This window comes from Haplochromis burtoni, unplaced genomic scaffold (assembly GCF_018398535.1).
Source record: "Haplochromis burtoni strain Fernald_Lab_line unplaced genomic scaffold, NCSU_Asbu1 Contig_207, whole genome shotgun sequence".
Taxonomy (NCBI): domain Eukaryota; kingdom Metazoa; phylum Chordata; class Actinopteri; order Cichliformes; family Cichlidae; genus Haplochromis; species Haplochromis burtoni.
The window spans coordinates 625,985-644,595 of record NW_024582568.1 but is presented as its reverse complement, the minus strand read 5'-3'; the positions used below and the strand labels follow the sequence as shown (position 1 = coordinate 644,595).

The 18,611-nt window shown below is 44.4% G+C and overlaps 2 protein-coding genes across 2 annotated transcripts in view; both read left to right on the top strand.

The window, feature by feature from the left end:
- sptlc3 (serine palmitoyltransferase, long chain base subunit 3) overlaps positions 1–3,135 on the top strand; it is a 21,089-nt gene extending 17,954 nt beyond the window's left edge. Inside the window, exons 10-12 of the mRNA XM_005936325.3 lie at positions 682–817; positions 1,878–2,007; positions 2,093–3,135. Coding sequence (XP_005936387.1) covers positions 682–817; positions 1,878–2,007; positions 2,093–2,206 — 380 coding nt within the window. The 3' untranslated portion in view covers positions 2,207–3,135. The remainder of the gene's footprint in view (positions 1–681; positions 818–1,877; positions 2,008–2,092) is intronic.
- A 2,897-nt stretch (positions 3,136–6,032) lies between these two features.
- On the top strand, positions 6,033–16,961 carry ism1 (isthmin 1). The gene is made up of 6 exons (XM_005936323.3): positions 6,033–7,170; positions 12,176–12,391; positions 13,207–13,477; positions 14,881–15,024; positions 15,170–15,259; positions 15,565–16,961. The coding sequence occupies exons 1-6, from the start codon at positions 7,033–7,035 to the stop codon at positions 16,080–16,082; spliced, it is 1,377 nt and encodes a 458-aa protein (XP_005936385.1). The 5' UTR covers positions 6,033–7,032; the 3' UTR covers positions 16,083–16,961.
- The last annotated feature ends 1,650 nt before the right edge of the window (positions 16,962–18,611 follow it).

The window sequence follows — 18,611 nt, the reverse complement described above, 5'->3', positions numbered from 1 at the left end:
CCTTTTCTCTCCCTCTCTCTCCTTCTCCCTCTTCTGAGATAAGGGGATTTAAAGTGCTCTCTTACGTCCCTTTGAAAGAACTGCCAATCTGTTCCCAGGTAATCAGAGGGAAACAGAGCTGTGTTCCAAGGCCGGCCATGCCAAACTCTGCAGCAGCTACAGAGCAAGCGGGCTCCCCAGTGATTCGCATTGTTCGGGAACACAGAGGGTCAGCAGAACAAGCCGCCTTTGCTGCCTGTGATTTATCTTCTAGTGCAGTGAATTTATAGGAAATGCGTGTGATGCTTAAGCATTATTCGTGTTCACTATATGTCACGGCTACATTCTCGTGGCAGCCCACAGTCACTAATTCCACGCAAAATCAATCATATCCAATTTGCGAGACCCCCACTCTGGCAACATGCAAGCGCATATACCATGCTGTCAGGCAGACAAAACTGAACCATCTGCTGCTGCAGCTGAGCTGTAATCATGAACAACTTCATAGAGGAGGCTGGAATGGCCCAGATGGAGGTGCAGGACTCAGAATGAGATGGCACTGCACAGGACTCACAGTACATTAGCTACTACTGACAGTTAATGTCCTTCCCTACAGGGCGCGGTACAAATATAGAGGGGAAATTCAGTGAAAAAAGGTGCTTTACTCATGTACATCTGCTGGTGTCCTTGTTTTAATTGGAGGATTGAGACGGATTCGCCAACTGGCAGAGAACACCAAATACTTCAGATCCAGACTGAAGGAGATGGGCTTCATCATCTACGGCAATAATGACTCACCTGTGGTTCCAGTGCTGCTCTACATGCCAGCCAAAGTGGTGTAAGCACACAGAAACACTCATGAAAACACTTTTACAGAGCCAGATGATCAGGATGTTCCTTGTTCTTAGCTTCAGTATAGCATCACGTGCGTCTTCTGATCAGCTGTGTCTCCAGAGTTTCCATCAATCATTTGTGCAGTGTTATGATGTCTTTAACCTCTTAAGAGGCAACATCGGGTACTGATTTGGTATAACCCTAGACTCCCACGCTGGTATGTAATCAAGTCTCCTTGATTATATGACAGTCAACATTAATATCTGCACAAATACAAATTCTGCTCAGTTATTGCCTTAATCAGATGGCATCATCATATAGCCTGTGATTTGAGATCGCTCTGCTATCGTGAGTATCAGTGTTTATTGTAATAAAGTTGAAATTTCACAGGTCCCCAAACCTTGTTTCAAAAAAAATAAATGATTTTTTTTCCAGAGCCATAATATTTATTCCTATAACAACACTGAAGTCCGTTTATTAGCATTGAACATATTTCTGTAGATACTCATCACCGCGTTTATATAAAATATACCGGATCAGATTCATCAAACCACTTTCAGAACTCGTTTGAAGGTTTTAACCTCTTCAAACTGTCCACGGTAAAGTGCGCCAGAGCAGGTTGGCTTTGTTAAAATGAACAGACTTGCTCTGAGGTCGTCAAAACAATTACTGCACCCTTTTTAATTTATGGTACTTTGCAGAAATTATCACAAGCCTCGCAAACCACACGTCCCGATTGCATATTTAAACATTTGGAAAGGCTAGAAGGAACAGCGTTCCTATGGATTTTACATTTGATGAGGCATAGCACCAAAACATTTCCCATTGTAATGTGACTTGCATGCTCATTTCGGTGAACTCAGAAATCGTAAATATGAGTTACACTGCCGTGTTATGTAGGTGCTGTAACAAATATAATGTGACAACATTATAACTGACTGCATTCAGTCGGAAAAGGAGGACTCAAAAAAAGAAGAAGTAGAAGTAGAAAAAAAGCCCTCCTGTTGCTAAAGTCATTTGTGTGCTTCGTGTTTAACCCGTTTCTCTTTTTTTATGCTGATCAGGGCTTTTGCGCGAGAAATGCTGGCGAGAAAAATCGGCGTAGTTGTGGTCGGCTTTCCAGCAACGCCGATCACAGAGGCCCGAGCTCGCTTCTGTGTATCTGCTGCACACACCCGGGATATGCTGAACCAGGTACAAACACACACGAGCGTTTCCCACTTTGATACTTTGGATATATATGAAACATACATGCTCTGAGACTTTCCATTGTACTCAGGTGCTCGATTGTATGAATGAGGTGGGAGATCTTCTCTGCCTGAAGTTCTCGCGGCGGAAATATTCCCCTCAGCCCGACCTGTGCGATGAGACAGACTTCGAGCTGGACAGCTGATATGATCTTTGACCCTTTGACTTCACAGTGTCTAAACTGAGCAATCATAAGCACACAGTGAATTCATCAGACAGCAGGAGAAGAGCCAAATATTTGGCAGCTGTTTGGGTTTTTTTTTTGTTTTTTATGTGTGTTAAATCATAATGTTGGACTGTGTATTCGTTCTTTTTTAAAAGACAAATGTTTTGAACTCTTGAAATGCCGTTTCTTTATGAATATATGTATATGTGAAATGAATGCACGAGCATCTTTTGGATTGGTGTAAATCTCAAGATTCTTGAGTTATTTATTCGTGGAAGAAAATCATATGTTGTTTTGTTCATTTTCGATGTTAACCTCCTCTGCACTGACATCTGAGGGCATTTTTAAAGATTAAAAGAGGGCTCGCTTTTTTGCAGATTTTTTCTAATTACTTATGTCTATATTTAGACGTTGACGGGTTTTTATGGAAGCACTTTTTTGCTTCTCTTAAATTAATATTTGAAGTTTTTTAGAGATGCCAATGGCAGTAATAGTTAGATAGTAATACACAATCCTATTTACTTATACTTTAAGAAACTGACAAATCTCCAAACTGCTGTTTCAGTAAATTTTGAGGATTTTTATACCCATTGTTCCCAAATGCTGTGCACGAATGCCTTCCAAATAATAAATTCACCTTCCAGATGGCATGTTTTCTTTTGTTTTTTTCCAAAGAGTCTTCCCTTTGTAACTTATATCCTGATGCATGAATGTTTACACTACTTGTGGCTGAACAGATCAAGCAAAAGGAAGATTTTGTGTTCCACGGTGAACTGTTTTTATAAAAACGTCTCCAGTGAAACACCACTTTCATCTCCACAGTAAATGATAGCCTTTCTGTAAATAATAGATCATGCAGCAATTACTTCTTTGACATGCAGTTAAATCTCAACAGCCCGCGTGCAGAATAAAAAAGGTGTTATGGCTTGTTTTGTGGCGAGACTGCTCTTATTCACCACGTCTTAACAGCTTAATTGTTGATGTTTTAAAGACCTGCTGTTCCCTTTCACGCACAACACTGCGTTACAGTCGTGAAGGTAAGCATGCCGAGCATGCGGCACCTGAGCCAACAGAAACCTTACCCAGCAATTAGCTCTGAACTCTAAATTCTCGTGGTATGTGGTAATCATTTGATTAACACAGGAAGGATTATAGATAGATGATGAATGTGTGTTCACAGTGTGTCGGATTTGGTCTTGTCTGCACTTGTTTTTCCTCGGGATGTTTTTATGTTTGCGTTTGCCTCGCCATAAACAGCATAGTGATAACATTTTACAAGAGGAGATTAAAAAAAGCAATATGCAGTTCTTGGGAAACATAATGAAGTACAAACATAGATAAAAGTTTCCAAAAAAAACAGCTAACTCTTGAAATCTGTTCTCTGTACTTGATCGCTTTGTGCTGTAAGTGAATATCTCACATCTGGCTCCTATAGCCAGCAACAATGGAAAACAGTTTCTTTAATCCGCAAATCTGTGATGTCATACCAATGTGCTGTTTCATAAAGATCTGGAGGAGATGGGGAAAGGTAGCCTCACCCCAGCGGGGTGCTCTAACGTCTAACGGATGCCTGTTATTCATTTTTGTTTGCATTCACCTTAACTCTAAACGTGAGCAGTGTTAAAAATTCAGCGTGGGTTTGCAGCAGGAGGGAGACGTGTGGAGATAGAAGCTGAAAAGCTTGAATTCATCCTCTGCCCTAACGCGGTGCGTCACAGACATGGAGTCTTCAAATACTAAGCTCCAGTGTTATTATGCAGAAAGGCAAACTCTAACGTGCCGAGACTTACCGGCAATATTTTTGCATAGCTGCACAGCTGGAGAAAGGTTTACTCCAAAAATCTGATATTTGACGATGACTTTTGAGCTTAAAATTAAGCTGGGAGAGGACAGCCTATCTGTGGCTTTTTTTTCCATCTTTTTGTTGCATTATTCATTATCCAACACTAACATGTTAAGAAACTGAATGACAGTGACTGCTGCAGGATACATTTCAACAGACTCATGGCCCTAAAACATGAAAAAAGAAAAGTTCTACTTTACTTGAAGCAGATTGCATAATTTATTTTATTTATTTATTTATTTTTGTAAAATCCCACAGCTATGAGCAACAAAACTGTCATTTTTAGTTAAATGTGTCCTAATCTTTAAAAGACTGTTTAGATAAAAAAGCAATCATGCTGGCAATCGACCTACTTTTAAAGCTACAGCTGTCACTGACATATGGACTTTTAAAAAAAAAATCTACTCCAAAAAATGTCAAGTTCAAACAGGCTCCTGAGGCAAACTGACAAGAGTTCAGTAATACACACTGACTGCCAGGCAAGGTGGGGAGCGCGAGTCTTTCCGAGCTTCTTTCCAGTCACTTGTAACTGCCTTCAGCTTCAGCAAAAGTGGCAAATGGTCTGCGCTGGCATTCAAAACATCTGTGCAGCCAGACTACTGGTGGCAAGGCCCCAGAGACCTGCCTGCCTGCCTGCACCAGCCTCTTTTGAACTGCAGATCCAAATACACTGCACTTATTGGAATGGCATGTAGCTGCTATTCTGAAGAGGGATCCTCTGCTACGCCTTTGATGTCCACCACTGTGTCCAAAGCAGGCAAGCCATTCTTACCGCTCTCTGTTTTCCATTTAGACAGAGATTTTTCTAGTCTAAAAAAGAGAGCGAGAGATCTGAAGTGAAACAGGACAGAACTTGCATGCTTTGGACAGCTATGCTTCTCCTGGGCTAAGAAAGACTGAAGCCTGGAGTAGAGCTGGGCTGGAAACTACTGATATAAGGGAAAATAATGAAAAAGGTCAAGGTTGGGGCAATAATGCAGAAGACAGCTGAAAGCATTTATTGTGTGTTTTAAACCCAACTCAGCCTCATCAGATATTCATGGGGTTCTATACATGATGTCAGGGGTACTCTATTAAATATTTAAGTTGTTGAACTCTTCAAGCACCTGCTCTTTATTTCCTAAAGTTGGTCATTAGATTTCTTTGGAATGACCATGATGCGTTCTGGTGCAAACGGGCATCAGGAGACTCTGCAGCTACACCAGTAGAGGTAAACTCAGGGCTTCAGTTCACCAGACCTGTGGATTTTTCTCACTCATCGCTTTCCTACACCAAGATCCCAGATTACGCATGCACAGAAATAAAGCGTCTTTCTCCTGCGGGTTGAATTGTGCCACGAAAACCAATGTCAGGATGATTCCGAGCTTATTTTAGCTGTTACGACGCTTACAAATCATTTATGACCGCTAGGTAATAGGATCTTGTTAGTCGTCGTCAGGTGATAGATGACACGGAAAGCGTGGTCTTTTCCGGGCCAAGTGGATCAAGCAGAGCTGTCACCCACGTTAAAGCAGCGAGCGGCCCTGCTTGGTGCATAATTTGACACAGCGGCCTGTCCTTTGAAGCGGACAATAAATAGTCTCACAACAGCTAATCACATTATGTACCATTTGTCCTGCTTAAGTGAGATGTTACAACACCTTCTCCACAATCTGAGACGTGGCTGCTGCTGCTGTTGCTGCACACACGCCAACATGTGCAGACCTCCTGCAGAGCCGCTTTGGGTGTCTACCTCTGCGCTGCGAGGCGCTTGCGTATACCACAGAGCCTCCCAGGACCACCGTGGATACTTAAAGTCTCCATTGTCCAAACATAGTGGGGGGTTTCCTGCTTGTCTGATTTGATAAGAAATTATGTCATATTAATTAATCTCACATATCAAACATGCTCCTTTAAGAAAATGTAACTTATAAAATTTACTTCTGTTTTAAATATTTTGATCAGGTGACCAGAGCGCACTTTTGGAAATCGCCTGCAGCGGAAAGCAGAGGGTACCAATATACTTTCTGGGTGTTTCAGTTTTCACCTTTCTCAGGAATGCTGTGGACGTGAAAAGCTCCACCGGATTTCAGTTTTGCGAGGACTGGTTCAGAGGGACGAAAGAGTTAACCGGGGGGAGGGCGCCTGCACGGGGGCGTTTGGTATAAAACCACCTCAAGAGCGCACAACAAGTACAGCGTGTGTCGGTAGTGTGATTCGGTTTCTCTCCACCAGCGGCCTACGACTCGTTAAGACGCACGCGAGCCTAAGTCTTCCGTTTCTGCGGGGCCCGCGGGATGGATGCGCGCTGTTTATGAAGCAGACACAACTCCGTCGAGAAGTTTGAACAGTGAAGAGCTACTTTTTAAACTACCTGCACTTTGCTTTATTCCCTCCAAAGTTAGGGCTCACCGGAGAATGCGCCGGTTAACGCGGAGCGCGCACATGACGAGAAATGCGTAAAGCGGCTGAGGTGGAAGTTGGGGAAACTGAAGCATGAGGCTCAGCGTGTGGGGGAGACACGGGGCTGCAAGTTTCCCGAGCTCGGAGAAAGGAAAGCGTTAATGCTGCACGCTGGATCGGCCCTGCAGGATTCGCTGCACCGCACTGATTGGCACATCAGCGTTGGCTTACCGCGTTTGTCTTCAGATCAAACTTTGTGAACCTTCAGTGAGAGGGACAACCTTCACGCAGGACAATACAAACATCTGCAGAGAAAAAACACTGGATCCAAACTAAAAACTCTTTCTCTCTCTCTCTTTCTCAACTATTTTTGCTGCCCCACCTCCGCTCCGTTTCCCTTCATTCTTTGTTATTTTTTTATTTTTATTTTTTTGCAATTGTGATTCCCGAAGTGGCTTCGAAGTGGTGTTGCGGCTCCTCGTCCCCGGCGGATCCGGAGATTGGAGTCTCTGCACCGGGAGGAGGCGGAGTCGGAGCTCCGACCACACCGCGGGCTCCAAAGAGCGGTCGCGTCAAGAGGATGGTGCGACTGGCGGCGGAACTGCTCTTGCTCCTGGGACTTCTTCTCCTTACCTTGCACATCACGGTGCTGCGGAGCAATCCGCTTCCCCAAGGGAATGTAACTGTGAGCCTGGATCAGAGCACAGCGCTTACAGAGGTGAGTGGGGGAAATCTGTGAGTAGCCTCGTTGCTGTTTTTTTGTTTAGTTTAGTTTTTCCATAAGGAGACATCTTCAGGGAAATTTGACACTAAATTTGGGAAATCTGAGGGGTGTCCACTCGCAGATGGTTCTGATCAAATGTTCATATGATTATGCAGCCCAGGTAAAACAAACCTTCATTACCTGGGGGGGTTGTCCTGTGAGTGAATGGAGATTGACATACGCACGGGATGTCCCCCGGGGATCTGTGGTGAGCCAGCCGAGGGGTAGAAGATGAGGCAGGGTCAGAGATCAGTGCCCCACACCAGACACACCTCCCTGTTGTCGGGGATTTAAATGCTAGCTGCAGGCACGCCTCTGTCATCACAGGCTCATCACTGTCATCCAGGCCAACACTTGATAAGGCAGAGGGGTCAGAGCTGAAGCCCTAAAGGTGCCCACTTCCTGCCCAGGGTGTGTTTGCAGGACAAGTCATAACATTTACCCGCTTCAGGTCAAACCTTAAACTTCACTTTTTAAATCTGGTGTAATCTAGTGTAAGCAAGACTGTAAAGTTTGGAAATCTCAAGACACTATGGTCAAAAGACAGTTTTGCTAAAAGCTTGTGGTCCACTTTAGAAGGCGTCCCAACAAAAGTTCACTGGAGGAGACATTTGTCAACACGACAGCACTTAAGGCAGGTTTAATGGTTTTAACTGCCCATTTTAACATAAAGCATAAAGCGCACAGTCTCCAGCAGAGCCCCAAATCCTGACCTGCGGGTTAAGACGGGTCTGGGATCAACAGGCTTTTTTAGAGAGTGTTAAGCATCCTTCAGCTGCTTTTTGATGTATATTTAGCATGCTACTGAAATACTTTGTTCTTCTCCTGGTGATAAATGGGTATTTATGCCTACTGGAATGGTATCCCTGTGTAAATGCTTTAATGGGGCTTAGGGGAAATGAATGGAAAGAATTTTTACTTCACCAGATCACTGCCATCGTTGTGACACCCGCGTATATGCCAAACAAGCCCGTGTTGTGTGGGATATAAGGCCATGCAAAGCTGAGGAAATATTCCAGGAATTTATTGAATATTTGTCACATGGCCAAATGCTGGATCGGATGAGGAGTAGCAGGGAGTTTCTCCAGCTGAATCGCAGTAAAAATAAATAAATAAACTTCATTCATGCCAACTTATATCCCAGCTTCAGGATCCCGTTTGACATTCGTCCAGATTTACAAGGGAGAAGAAGCCAGACGAGCCTTGAGGTTTCTTTTTTGTAAATTTTCTTTGCTCACAAACGCTGCGACTAACTGCAGATACGCTTCACTGACCCTCCACTGAAGACCGTGATGTCATCTTTCAGCCGTGCTTGTCACAGCCCAAGGGGTGTATTGTCATCCCGAGGTGTCATATTTAAAGTGCCATTCACAGAAGAACAATTGGCAGGATGCAGCTCCATGCACCTGAAGTGGAAAGAGAAAACTCTTTTGTCTGAGGCTTATTATCATCGCTGGAGCAGGAAGGCCTCTGTGGCTGCGGGAAATCAGTTAAATTTAAAAATGAAAATGCATGCAGTCAGATTTTATGAAATTGTGCTTTTCTTTTCAAGAGGTCCTCCATGGCTTGTATCTTCACCGTTTCTTCATGTAAGCAAACATTTGGGTACGCCATGTGACTAGGGAAAGGATGATTTTCTCTTCCACCTACAGAAGTGTAGTGTTGAAAAGCATCTGGCACAATGTGGACGGCCTTCATTTCCTGCCAGCTTCCCAGGGGGAAGGACCCCTGAGTTGCTCCCAATTGAAAATAGAGTCATGCCCCTTTAAGCAGCCCTCACAAAGTGAAAAAGGGGGAAGCGGGACAAGAAGAAGAGATACTGTGAGGATGTAAAGGGGGTGGCTTGTGTGTGCAAGTGTTCATTAATGGCTTTTTTTGGGGTGGGGTGGTGGTGGGGACATCCTGGGAGGCCCCCCAGACGAACCAAAGACTTGTGTGTCACTTTTGATCTTCAAATTAAAGCATTTTACTTTGTCGAGGCGGATCTCAGATGAGTGATCGGGAACACTGCTGATTTTTTTAACATTCAAATGAGTTTTTTCTGTGTACTGTTACTGTATGAGAGCAAAGTTAGACGTAGAAAAAAAGCACATTCTTGGAGTGGCAAGTAGGGGAAAAAACATAAAATCAATAATTTGGGGGTGTAACATTTCATGACTTGTCCTTCAACACTGCCGAGCTCATAACACGGAAATCTAGAGCGACAAAAAGCAGCTTATATTGGTGACCGATGATGTCAGAATGCTGTTCAATGCTCAATGGCAGTCAGAAAACCATCATCTCTGCTCGTGGCACCAAGGAAAGCGAGAAGCCGGCTGTTCAAAGGCAAAAGGAAAGCATGAAACATGAATTATTAAGTCAAGCTGACGGCTGCAACTTTGTGAGGACGGACAGAAAAAGTAAATGTTTCTTTGGTCTTTGGTGGCAGAGAGAGAAACGATAAGACCAAGTGATTTGTAAATAACAGAGATGTTGAAGTGAAGTATCTACAGGCTGGGAATTCCACGTTTTTAACTTCTGTATGTGATCCTAGCTCAGTTTTTAATCTACTGCAGGTCTACCACATGTACAGAGACACAATTTGCCATCACAGCAAAGCAAAAACTCTCCTTCCACTTTCTGTGACATTTGAGCAACAATCTTTAAATGATCTAGTCTGGAAACTATCTTTAAGATGGCTCGTACTGCAAATGGATACAGTGGAAAATTTACTGAATACAATTTGATAGTAAATGACTGCTTTTATTTTTAGTGCAGCACAATAGTTCACATTTATTTCAGTTTGAAATGGAAAAAAATGGAAAAAAGTTCTGTAATATGGTGCTTTCCCCCCCCCCCCTTGTTTGCAATATAATTAATGTTTAAGCCATAGATTAGGTGGAATTAGTGCTGATAAACTACCAATATTTGCCTATTAGCTGCCAAACTCTGTGTTTACAATCGAGTTGCAGCTCAGCAAGCTTCAACACTGAGCAGCAGTGACTCCAGCATAATGGAGAACATGTTAAAGCTTGACTGTAAAGTATTCATATTTGTGTCAAGACTAAATAATAAGTCTGTAGATACCCATAATATGAAACAACAGAAGATTCTGATATGACTAGATGGCATAATTGAGGAATAATCTCTTTGTAAACACTGCGACTGGGTTTTCATGGTTAAAAAAAAAAGATTTCTACCTCCATGCTTTCTTTTGCAAGACAAACACGTGGGGAAAAGTCATTTTTGTGCTTTGATTAATCGTCTTAGAGTCTTTGGATAAGTTTCCATAAACGATGAGTTGTAGGGAAACGGCAAAAAAGTAACTTTTCGTAGCATTTGTATAAAAAAAAGAGGTGGCCTCCCAGATAAGATCAACCACACCTGTTTAATTTGTTTACAGATGTGTGCTTGCATTTACACAGTGGACTGAAGCTGTGAGTGTTGCATTCAGGGCTGCCCCCCCTCGTCCCCTCCTCCTCCCTCAGCGGGGCTCAATTACAGCCACTGAAATCTGAAGACTGGGAACTTGAAAGGCAGGGTTATCACATGGGCATCTCAAAGTCCAAGTACTTGTGATACATCCAAAGAGAGCCCTGTGATGTTCGCATAAAGGGTCGATAGCCGACGCTGCTGGAATGATGTTTTCCAGTACTGAGCTCTCTGCCGTAATTGGCTGGTTGTGAAGACGTCTGTGGTTTTTAGCTGGAATCTCCTTTTTCAGAATGTCAGATTTTACAATTGTGGACATAAATTGTCATTAAAAACTTGTCGTCATATGTAAGTTATAACCTTTTTTTTGTGTGTGTGGTTCAAAGCAACAATTTAGATGCATCTGCTCTTCTTTCTCAAAGTTATGGCCAGCGGTATAATCGTTGTAATTAAAGCAATCGCTCAAATTAAGAGATGGGATTTGAACGTTTTAAAATTCTTTGAAATCCATTATCACATTATCTCCATCTGGTTTTGAACTAAGGAACGCAGTGCTCAGTGGATGTGGAAGTCTTTCTGTGCAGCCGCCTCGCTTGAATACAAGTTACATTTATAATCCTTCCTCCCTTGCTGTGCCGTTCCATTTACAGCGCCTATATTGCCCCGGAGTGCACCTTGGCTGGACACAAACAGCTCCACTGGGGGCTTTTATACCCACCACAATGTGGCTGAGCTGACACTTTGTCTGTGACTGGCCACCGCAACCGTACAGCGCCGCTGCCATATTCTCAGGCTTCAGCCTGGCCACAAAAACACTAGGCAGGAAGAAACGGGACGTGAAAAAAGAAAACAAGGAGCGTGATTGATGGCTTTTTTTGATCTTATTTTCTGCCACCCCACAACGGGGATGATTGCCGACTGCTTACGGCTGTCCAATTGCTCCTTCTGTGCATACCTGATAGGGGACAAACGCCTCAAGTGTCCTTCTGGGATGAATTTACAACACTCCTGTCAGTGCACCAAATGTTTTTCTGCCTACAAGATGGCAGATGTAATTATTTTTGCAATGTTTGCTTAGGTTTCTCTGTGTAGCCCCAAAGCAGGAAAACCATAGGACCTACATGGCTCTTTTCTCCCAGCCACCATCAGCACATGCTATATATGTCTACGTTATATTTCTATGGTAAAGCAGAAGTATACTCTGTCAGTTAAAAATGGAAAAATATACAGTCTAGCTGTGACATTGGCTCTGAATGCAAGTTCTTGACAGATTATATTTTGGTTTAAGCAGGCAGACACACAGAATGTTTATCCCAGTGGCTCCTTCTTTCTGGGCTCCCAGTAGTCCACTGTCTGCAGGATTTATGACAGAGGTCATGGTTGAGTGAACCTCTGTCAACACGAGAGATCAATCTTAATGTTGCTGAGTGTGCAAACCCTGGATTTCTTACATATAGGGCTACTTAGTTTTTACAGCCAAACCAAACCAATTCGATTTTTTAAAAAAGTGATGACAAATTAACATTGCCCTCCTTTCTGTCTTCAATAGAACAACATAAATGCAAAAAGCAGCTCCTCAGCCCAGCTGGCCCCTCAAGACCGACAGTCTGGTCCAGAACACCGACTGGCCCATCGGCCTGCAACCCTCCCCTGGGCACAGGGCGGCAGCGTACACAAGGACGGCCCCGGCGCTTTCCTCCTAGATCTGCACAACTTCCCCGACCTCTCCAAAGCTGACATCAATGGACAGAATCCCAACATTCAGGTAAACGCACGTGTTTCCCCATCTGCCAGCATGCTTTGCCGCTTTTTGATTAATCGTCTGTTCATCGTCTGTCCTGGGTACTCAAGCACACAGGACAGGAAGATCAAACAGGAAGGAGGAGGATAGTTTGGCGCATGTCGTTAACCCCCTTCTGTCGCCTTTCCTCCTTCCTTTTGCCCCCCTTGTCCCTTTTCACACTTCCTGGCTCGCAGCAAAGCTGAAGAGACACGGTGAAGTCTCACGTCGATCATAATGACAGCTGAAAAGCAGATGCTAACCGGCAATGCTTCACTGCTAACCCGTGTGATGGGAGACAGACAGCAGCTTATGTAAATGTGCGGCAGACCCTTGCCCATAAGTCCCTCAGTGATGCAGATGGTCGAGTAACCGCTGCCATGTTTAAATCATTCTCCTGTCTAATCTAGCAAGGGGGTCTTTCCATTTCTTAGGGCATCGCTGCCAGATCTGAGCACGAACAAAGTGGAAGAGAGCAGAGCAACCAATTGAGCAAGGGCGTGAGGCTATGGGAGAAGGGGGGGTCGGGTGGGGGGGTGTCTTTGATCCTGAGATTCATCTGGCTTTCATGGTCTGGAGGAGGCTGAATCGCCCTTTGAACTTTGTGTTTAGGTGGAGAGAGCCCGAGAGGTGGGAGGGTGACTGCGGGGCAGGGGTAGAGTTCCCCCCTCATCTGGGAGGCACATGTGTGAGGACAGAAAACAGGGAGTGGGTAACTCTGTGTGTCGGGGTACCAGGAAGTGCCACCATCGATAGTTCTTCAATTCTTACTGACTTTGAGTTGACTTCTCTTAATGCAGGTGACCATTGAAGTGGTGGATGGACTAGAGGGCCATGAACCAGAGAAAGGCCTCCGAAAGGAAACCAAGCCCAACTGGGCTTCGCCAAACTGGAGGAACTGGTGGCCTCACACTTCGTCGTCGTCGTCGTCGTCCTCTTCCTCCTCGTCTTCCTCCACTCATCAAACAGAGGAGAATGAGCGCTCTTATGGGAGCAACACAGAGGACAGCAACTTCCTCAGGCCACCGGCAGATTGGGACAGGAGGGGAAGCAAAGCTCAAACGGAATATGGTGAGGATTACAGTGTGTGTGTGTTTACAGGGAAATTTACGCACGCTGCACAATATTTGGCCGCGTCTTATTCGAGCACCAGTCCTCGGCGTTTCAACACATGGCTGTCGTCTGACGTGGAATCTGTAATTTGCAGATTTGCTGATTTAAGCTGTCACCATAATAAGTGCAGTCATCCCAGGCGAGCCTTTGGGAGCCCTTGATTGAAGCCTTTAACACTCTTTTATGAGATGGATTCCTCTGTGTTGTGGAACTCGCTATGTGACACGGTTTGAACGCCTCGCTACATCAAAGTTCGGGAGCAGGAGCCGGGCCAGAGGCGCCGTTAAAGTCGCCACACCGTCCTCGCAAGACTCTCCCAAAGTAACCCCACAGATAAATCTGCCGGTGAAGGATTTACGCTCGCTGTCAGGCAGTATGCGTCCGGCCCGTGTTGTAGCATGCCCAAACCAACGTGGTTGAACAGGAATGCGTGTGCTGTGGAAAATCTCATTTTATTCACTTGCACTACAGTGATTAGGCTGCCAGAGATATAATGTTTTTTGTTTTTTTGTAAAACCAAAGCCCGCGATTAATGTTTCTGGCTTATCGCTGTGGTCAGATCTCATTCGTCGGTCATTTCATACCACACAAATGGACGAGGGAATATTTTATCATCATTACTGTCTCGGCTTTAAACTTTATAAGCATAATTGTGGACAGGCAGTGAGGATCATCCACTCAATCGTCTCATCTGTGGTCTCAGCACAGGTTATTATCTATTTTTTTCCTTGATTTTTGGTTAGTGTTGGCACCCAGCTCTGTAATATGCTTTAAAAGGGGAGAAAGGGCAGCAGTAGAAGAAGCCTATCTGGCCTGTATTCATACAAAAAAAGCTCATAATGAGGGGCAGATGGCAGCGGGGGGCCTATAGGAGGGTTGGAACCAAGCCAGAAATACTTCCACCTCAAAATGCCCACATTATGTGCATAACGGTGATGGGCTCAATGACAATTGAACTTAAACAATAATTTCTTCCCATTTCACTTCCCATTTTCAAACTAATATATCACAGACAGAGCAGCTCAGTGGCATCCGGTGCTTCTGTGCCTGGGATGCTCAGGTAGCAAAGAAAACGTTGATTTTTAAATTGTCTCCTGGATGCACAGAAGCTTTTTATGGAATTTCCAAAATGCTTTAACTGGCTCACTGAAATTGCACATTGACACAATAATTTTGCATCAGCACAGAGAGCACGTGCATGTGGATAGATGAGCATATGTTGTATGTCCTTTGAGGAGCACACTATAGAGCGAACCCCCTCACTTGCCCGTATCCAAAACTGTCCAGGCTAGACTGATGTAAGTTCAGCATATGGCCTGCAACAGGGCTGAGGATGTTTCTTTCTTTCTCTCTGATCCAAGACTACATGGATGGAGAGGGGGACTGGAGTAGCTGGTCAGCGTGCAGTGTCACTTGTGGAAACGGAAACCAGAAGAGAACGAGGTCATGCGGTTATGCCTGCACAGCCACCGAGTCCAGAACTTGCGACATGCCTAACTGCCCAGGTAAAATCTTATCAATAGCAGACAAAAACCCACATTACTAAAGACATTATTCATAGTAAGGACACATGGTATGTATGTCCATGTGTTGATTTAGTGGTCTTTCATCTTTTGATCCAGCTTTCACTGTACTTTCATCTCTCTGAAGGTATTGAAGATGCCTTCAGGACGGCAGCTACTGAAGTGAGCCTGTTAGCTGGAACAGATGAGTTCAATGCCACAGAGCTCTTTGGAGTTGGTAAGATTTTTGCCTCCTCATGTGTTACTCCACACTATCCTTCATTCAGATGTTCTTACTCTATCAAAGGTATTTTCTTCCATCTGGCAGCAGTGCTCCTGCACACTCTCAGCATTCCTCATGCTCGCGCTGTGCTCCATTACTGTGCAACAGGACAGGAAGAGCACAGCATGCAGCTGCCCACTCCCTCTTTGCTTTCTGTTCTTACTAAACTCAGCGAGCACACCTTGATTTTAAACATCTCACTTCTGGTTTCATCCTCTGCAGTTGGAAAGTGTTAGAAATTGTGTCCTGATTTCTTCCAGACACAGACAGTTGTGAGCGCTGGATGAACTGCAAGAGTGATTTCTTGAAGAAATACATGACCAAGGTGGCAAACGACCTTCCCAGCTGCCCTTGCTCTTACCCGACCGAGGTGGCTTACAGCACGGCGGACGTATACGACGCCCCCACGCGCAGAAATTTCCGCTGGAAAGACGCCAGCGGTCCCAAAGAGAAGCTGGAGATCTACAAGCCCACGGCTCGTTACTGCATCCGCTCCATGCTGACCCTTGAATCCACCACGCTGGCTGCGCAGCACTGCTGCTACGACGACAACATGAAGCTCATCACCCGCGGCAAAGGAGCCGGCACACCCAATCTAATCAGCACCGAGTTCTCTGCCGACCTTCACTACAAGGTGGACATCCTGCCTTGGATCATCTGCAAAGGTGACTGGAGCCGCTACAACCAGGCAAGGCCACCAAACAATGGGCAGACGTGTCCAGAAAACCCTCAGGATGAGGACTACTACAAACAGTTTGAAGAGGCAAGGGAATTCTAGCCCGCAAAAACACTGCCCATATATCCAGCTAAACCTCAGAAATGGCGCTGAAACCCTTTTTAATTCTGTTTTAGGTCAATTAACACATGAACTTTTAGGCTCTGAGGACAGACATACTGCTCTTATTGAACCACAAAGAATTCTAACAGAGTCAGAACCCGTTTTTTTGTTCGTTTTTTCTCACAAGGAACTTCTCTCAACATCATCACAACCAGGCGTGAAATATCGCGTCTTTTTTATCTGATTATTTTTTTTATTTGGTTTTTACACTTTTAATAAATGAAAATGAAATTTAGTCAGTAATTATGTTGCCAATTGTAACTCGAGATTTGGTTACTAAAGGGAGGACTGACTTCATATTCTTAAAAGGGAAAACTGTCATTGTAGAACTGTTATTGTTATCGTGCCCGTGTCGATTGTGTGCATGTGTGGCTCGTTCGGATCGGAGAGACCTGTGGTAATAGAATAACGACACCTCCCTCAGGAATGTGTTACCCAGTTTCCCTTAACTTTGTCATTCACAGTTATCCAGGTTTTTTTGTACGCTTGATTGTTTATTTAGCATGCACACATTTTCATTTTCATTCATTTACCCCCCCCGTAATTTAACTGTGTGTCTCTGAGGCAGATCTTCATTGTAAAAAAAAAAAAAAGCCTGCATTATTTTTGTAAAGTATTTATTAAGTCGTAGCTGAGTTTAAGTCGAGCGTCTGTGGCCAAAGTTGAGATTCCTCTCTGGCTCATGCTTCGCCATCAGGGTGCGTATCCATGTCAAGTTAGGGTTAAATAGAGCAGAAAGAATGTGTGAACTGTACGCGACAATGTTTCTTTTTTTGTTATTTTGAGATATAAATCTATAAATAAATTTTTTTAAAGCCAGTGAATGTGTAAGATGATAGAAAATTGAAATTTCAAGCCATATCACACAGTCCTAACAGTTCTCCCTTGGCATCAGCGGGAAAAGAAAAAGCATCTTTAGCCGATCACAAGACTTTAATTAGTTCTATCCAGTGTGGCTGTCGGGACAGGCTTTTTGATGGGATTGTGATATTTCTTCAGAGGGCGAGGAGAATGCAAATTCTTTGTCTTTGGCATGTATCCTCACATTCCTGAGTAATTTCTCAGTGTACACACGCACACAGACACACACACTCGGTGCTGCATCTCTGCAGCTGAGACCCCTGACCGTTGCCTTTCCACTGAATGCTGCAGTCATTGTCACACAGAGAAAGCCATTCATGGTGCCCTCATTCCTGCAGTTTTGTGTGCAGCACAGCTGGCTGGGTGTAGGGCTTGTCTTTATAATGCAGCAGGCCCCAGCACGTTCCACACCCCTCAAGCACAACTCGCAAACGCCTAGTTTTTTTTCTTCTCCCACTATTTGTAGAAATTTTCTCCGCACGCCTTTTTCGTCTTGTTTTTCCTCAAACACGATGCTTTATCAGCAGCCCACCTTCGAATACTCACTGCAAATTACATTCCATTAAAATGTAGATATTCTTCCCCTGTTCTCCTGTCCTCCTCCTGAGCGGTTTAAGGCTAAGATTACAGTAACCTGCATGGATTGTTATCTTTAGCAGCAGGTCTAGTGAACAGGCCACGAAGATCAAAGCGGGGTGTTCGTCTTTATTTTGAACCATTAGTGCCAAGCTCAAATTGATGACATACCTCCAACCCCACCTTAACCCAGTATCTCTTCTCCAGACAGGCTCCACGTGTCTCCAGAGCAGGCGATTACTCGTACACCCGACTCATTTTTCATCTCTCGTTTTGTCTCCCCTCCCCCGCGAACACAAGGCACAATTTTGCCCCGTCTTCTCGAGCCCGCGTAGCAGATTGAGTGTTGTGAGAGTAACTGGCATGAAAATGTATAAACTGTGCTGACCGTAGGGTGTCAGCGAGGCCTCGCTTTTGTGTTACTATTTCCACGAGTCTACTCTGGTATGTTTCAAAGGACGCAAAGCACCATATTAGTGGTATATTGTCAAGGATCCGAAAGGGCTCATTAAGCATCACCAAGATATGATTGTTGGGATTTTGTCTCTATTTTTGTTATGAGAAGGAAATCACGTCCAATGTACTTAAACAATTTTAGACCAAGTTTGACAGGGTCGGCTCTGGGAGTTCTCAGCGAACTGCGGGAGTAAAAAACAAAAAAGAAAGAAAGAAAGCAGTGGAAACTTGGATGTGTTCACGTAGTACATCAAGATAAGCTTTAGGTGTTCTGCTGTGGGCTTTTTCCTAGAAATGGTTCACATTAAGACAAGTTCAGGTGGTTTGTTTGCCATGCTTTGGGAGTTAAAGAGCCAGGTTATATGGTGGCAATTGGGCATCTCTTTGTTTTGTGGTGTGGTGCAGATGTGGTGGGGCCATTTTTAGCCTCTCTCTTTCTCTCCCTCACTTTCCTTCACTCGCCGCCTTAGCTCTGCTACTTTATGGGTGGTGTAGCACAATGCAGGAAGTGTCTGGGCCACAATACCGCAGGGCTCTAATTGCACGGCAAACTTAATTAAAAGGTTAGTCTTTCGT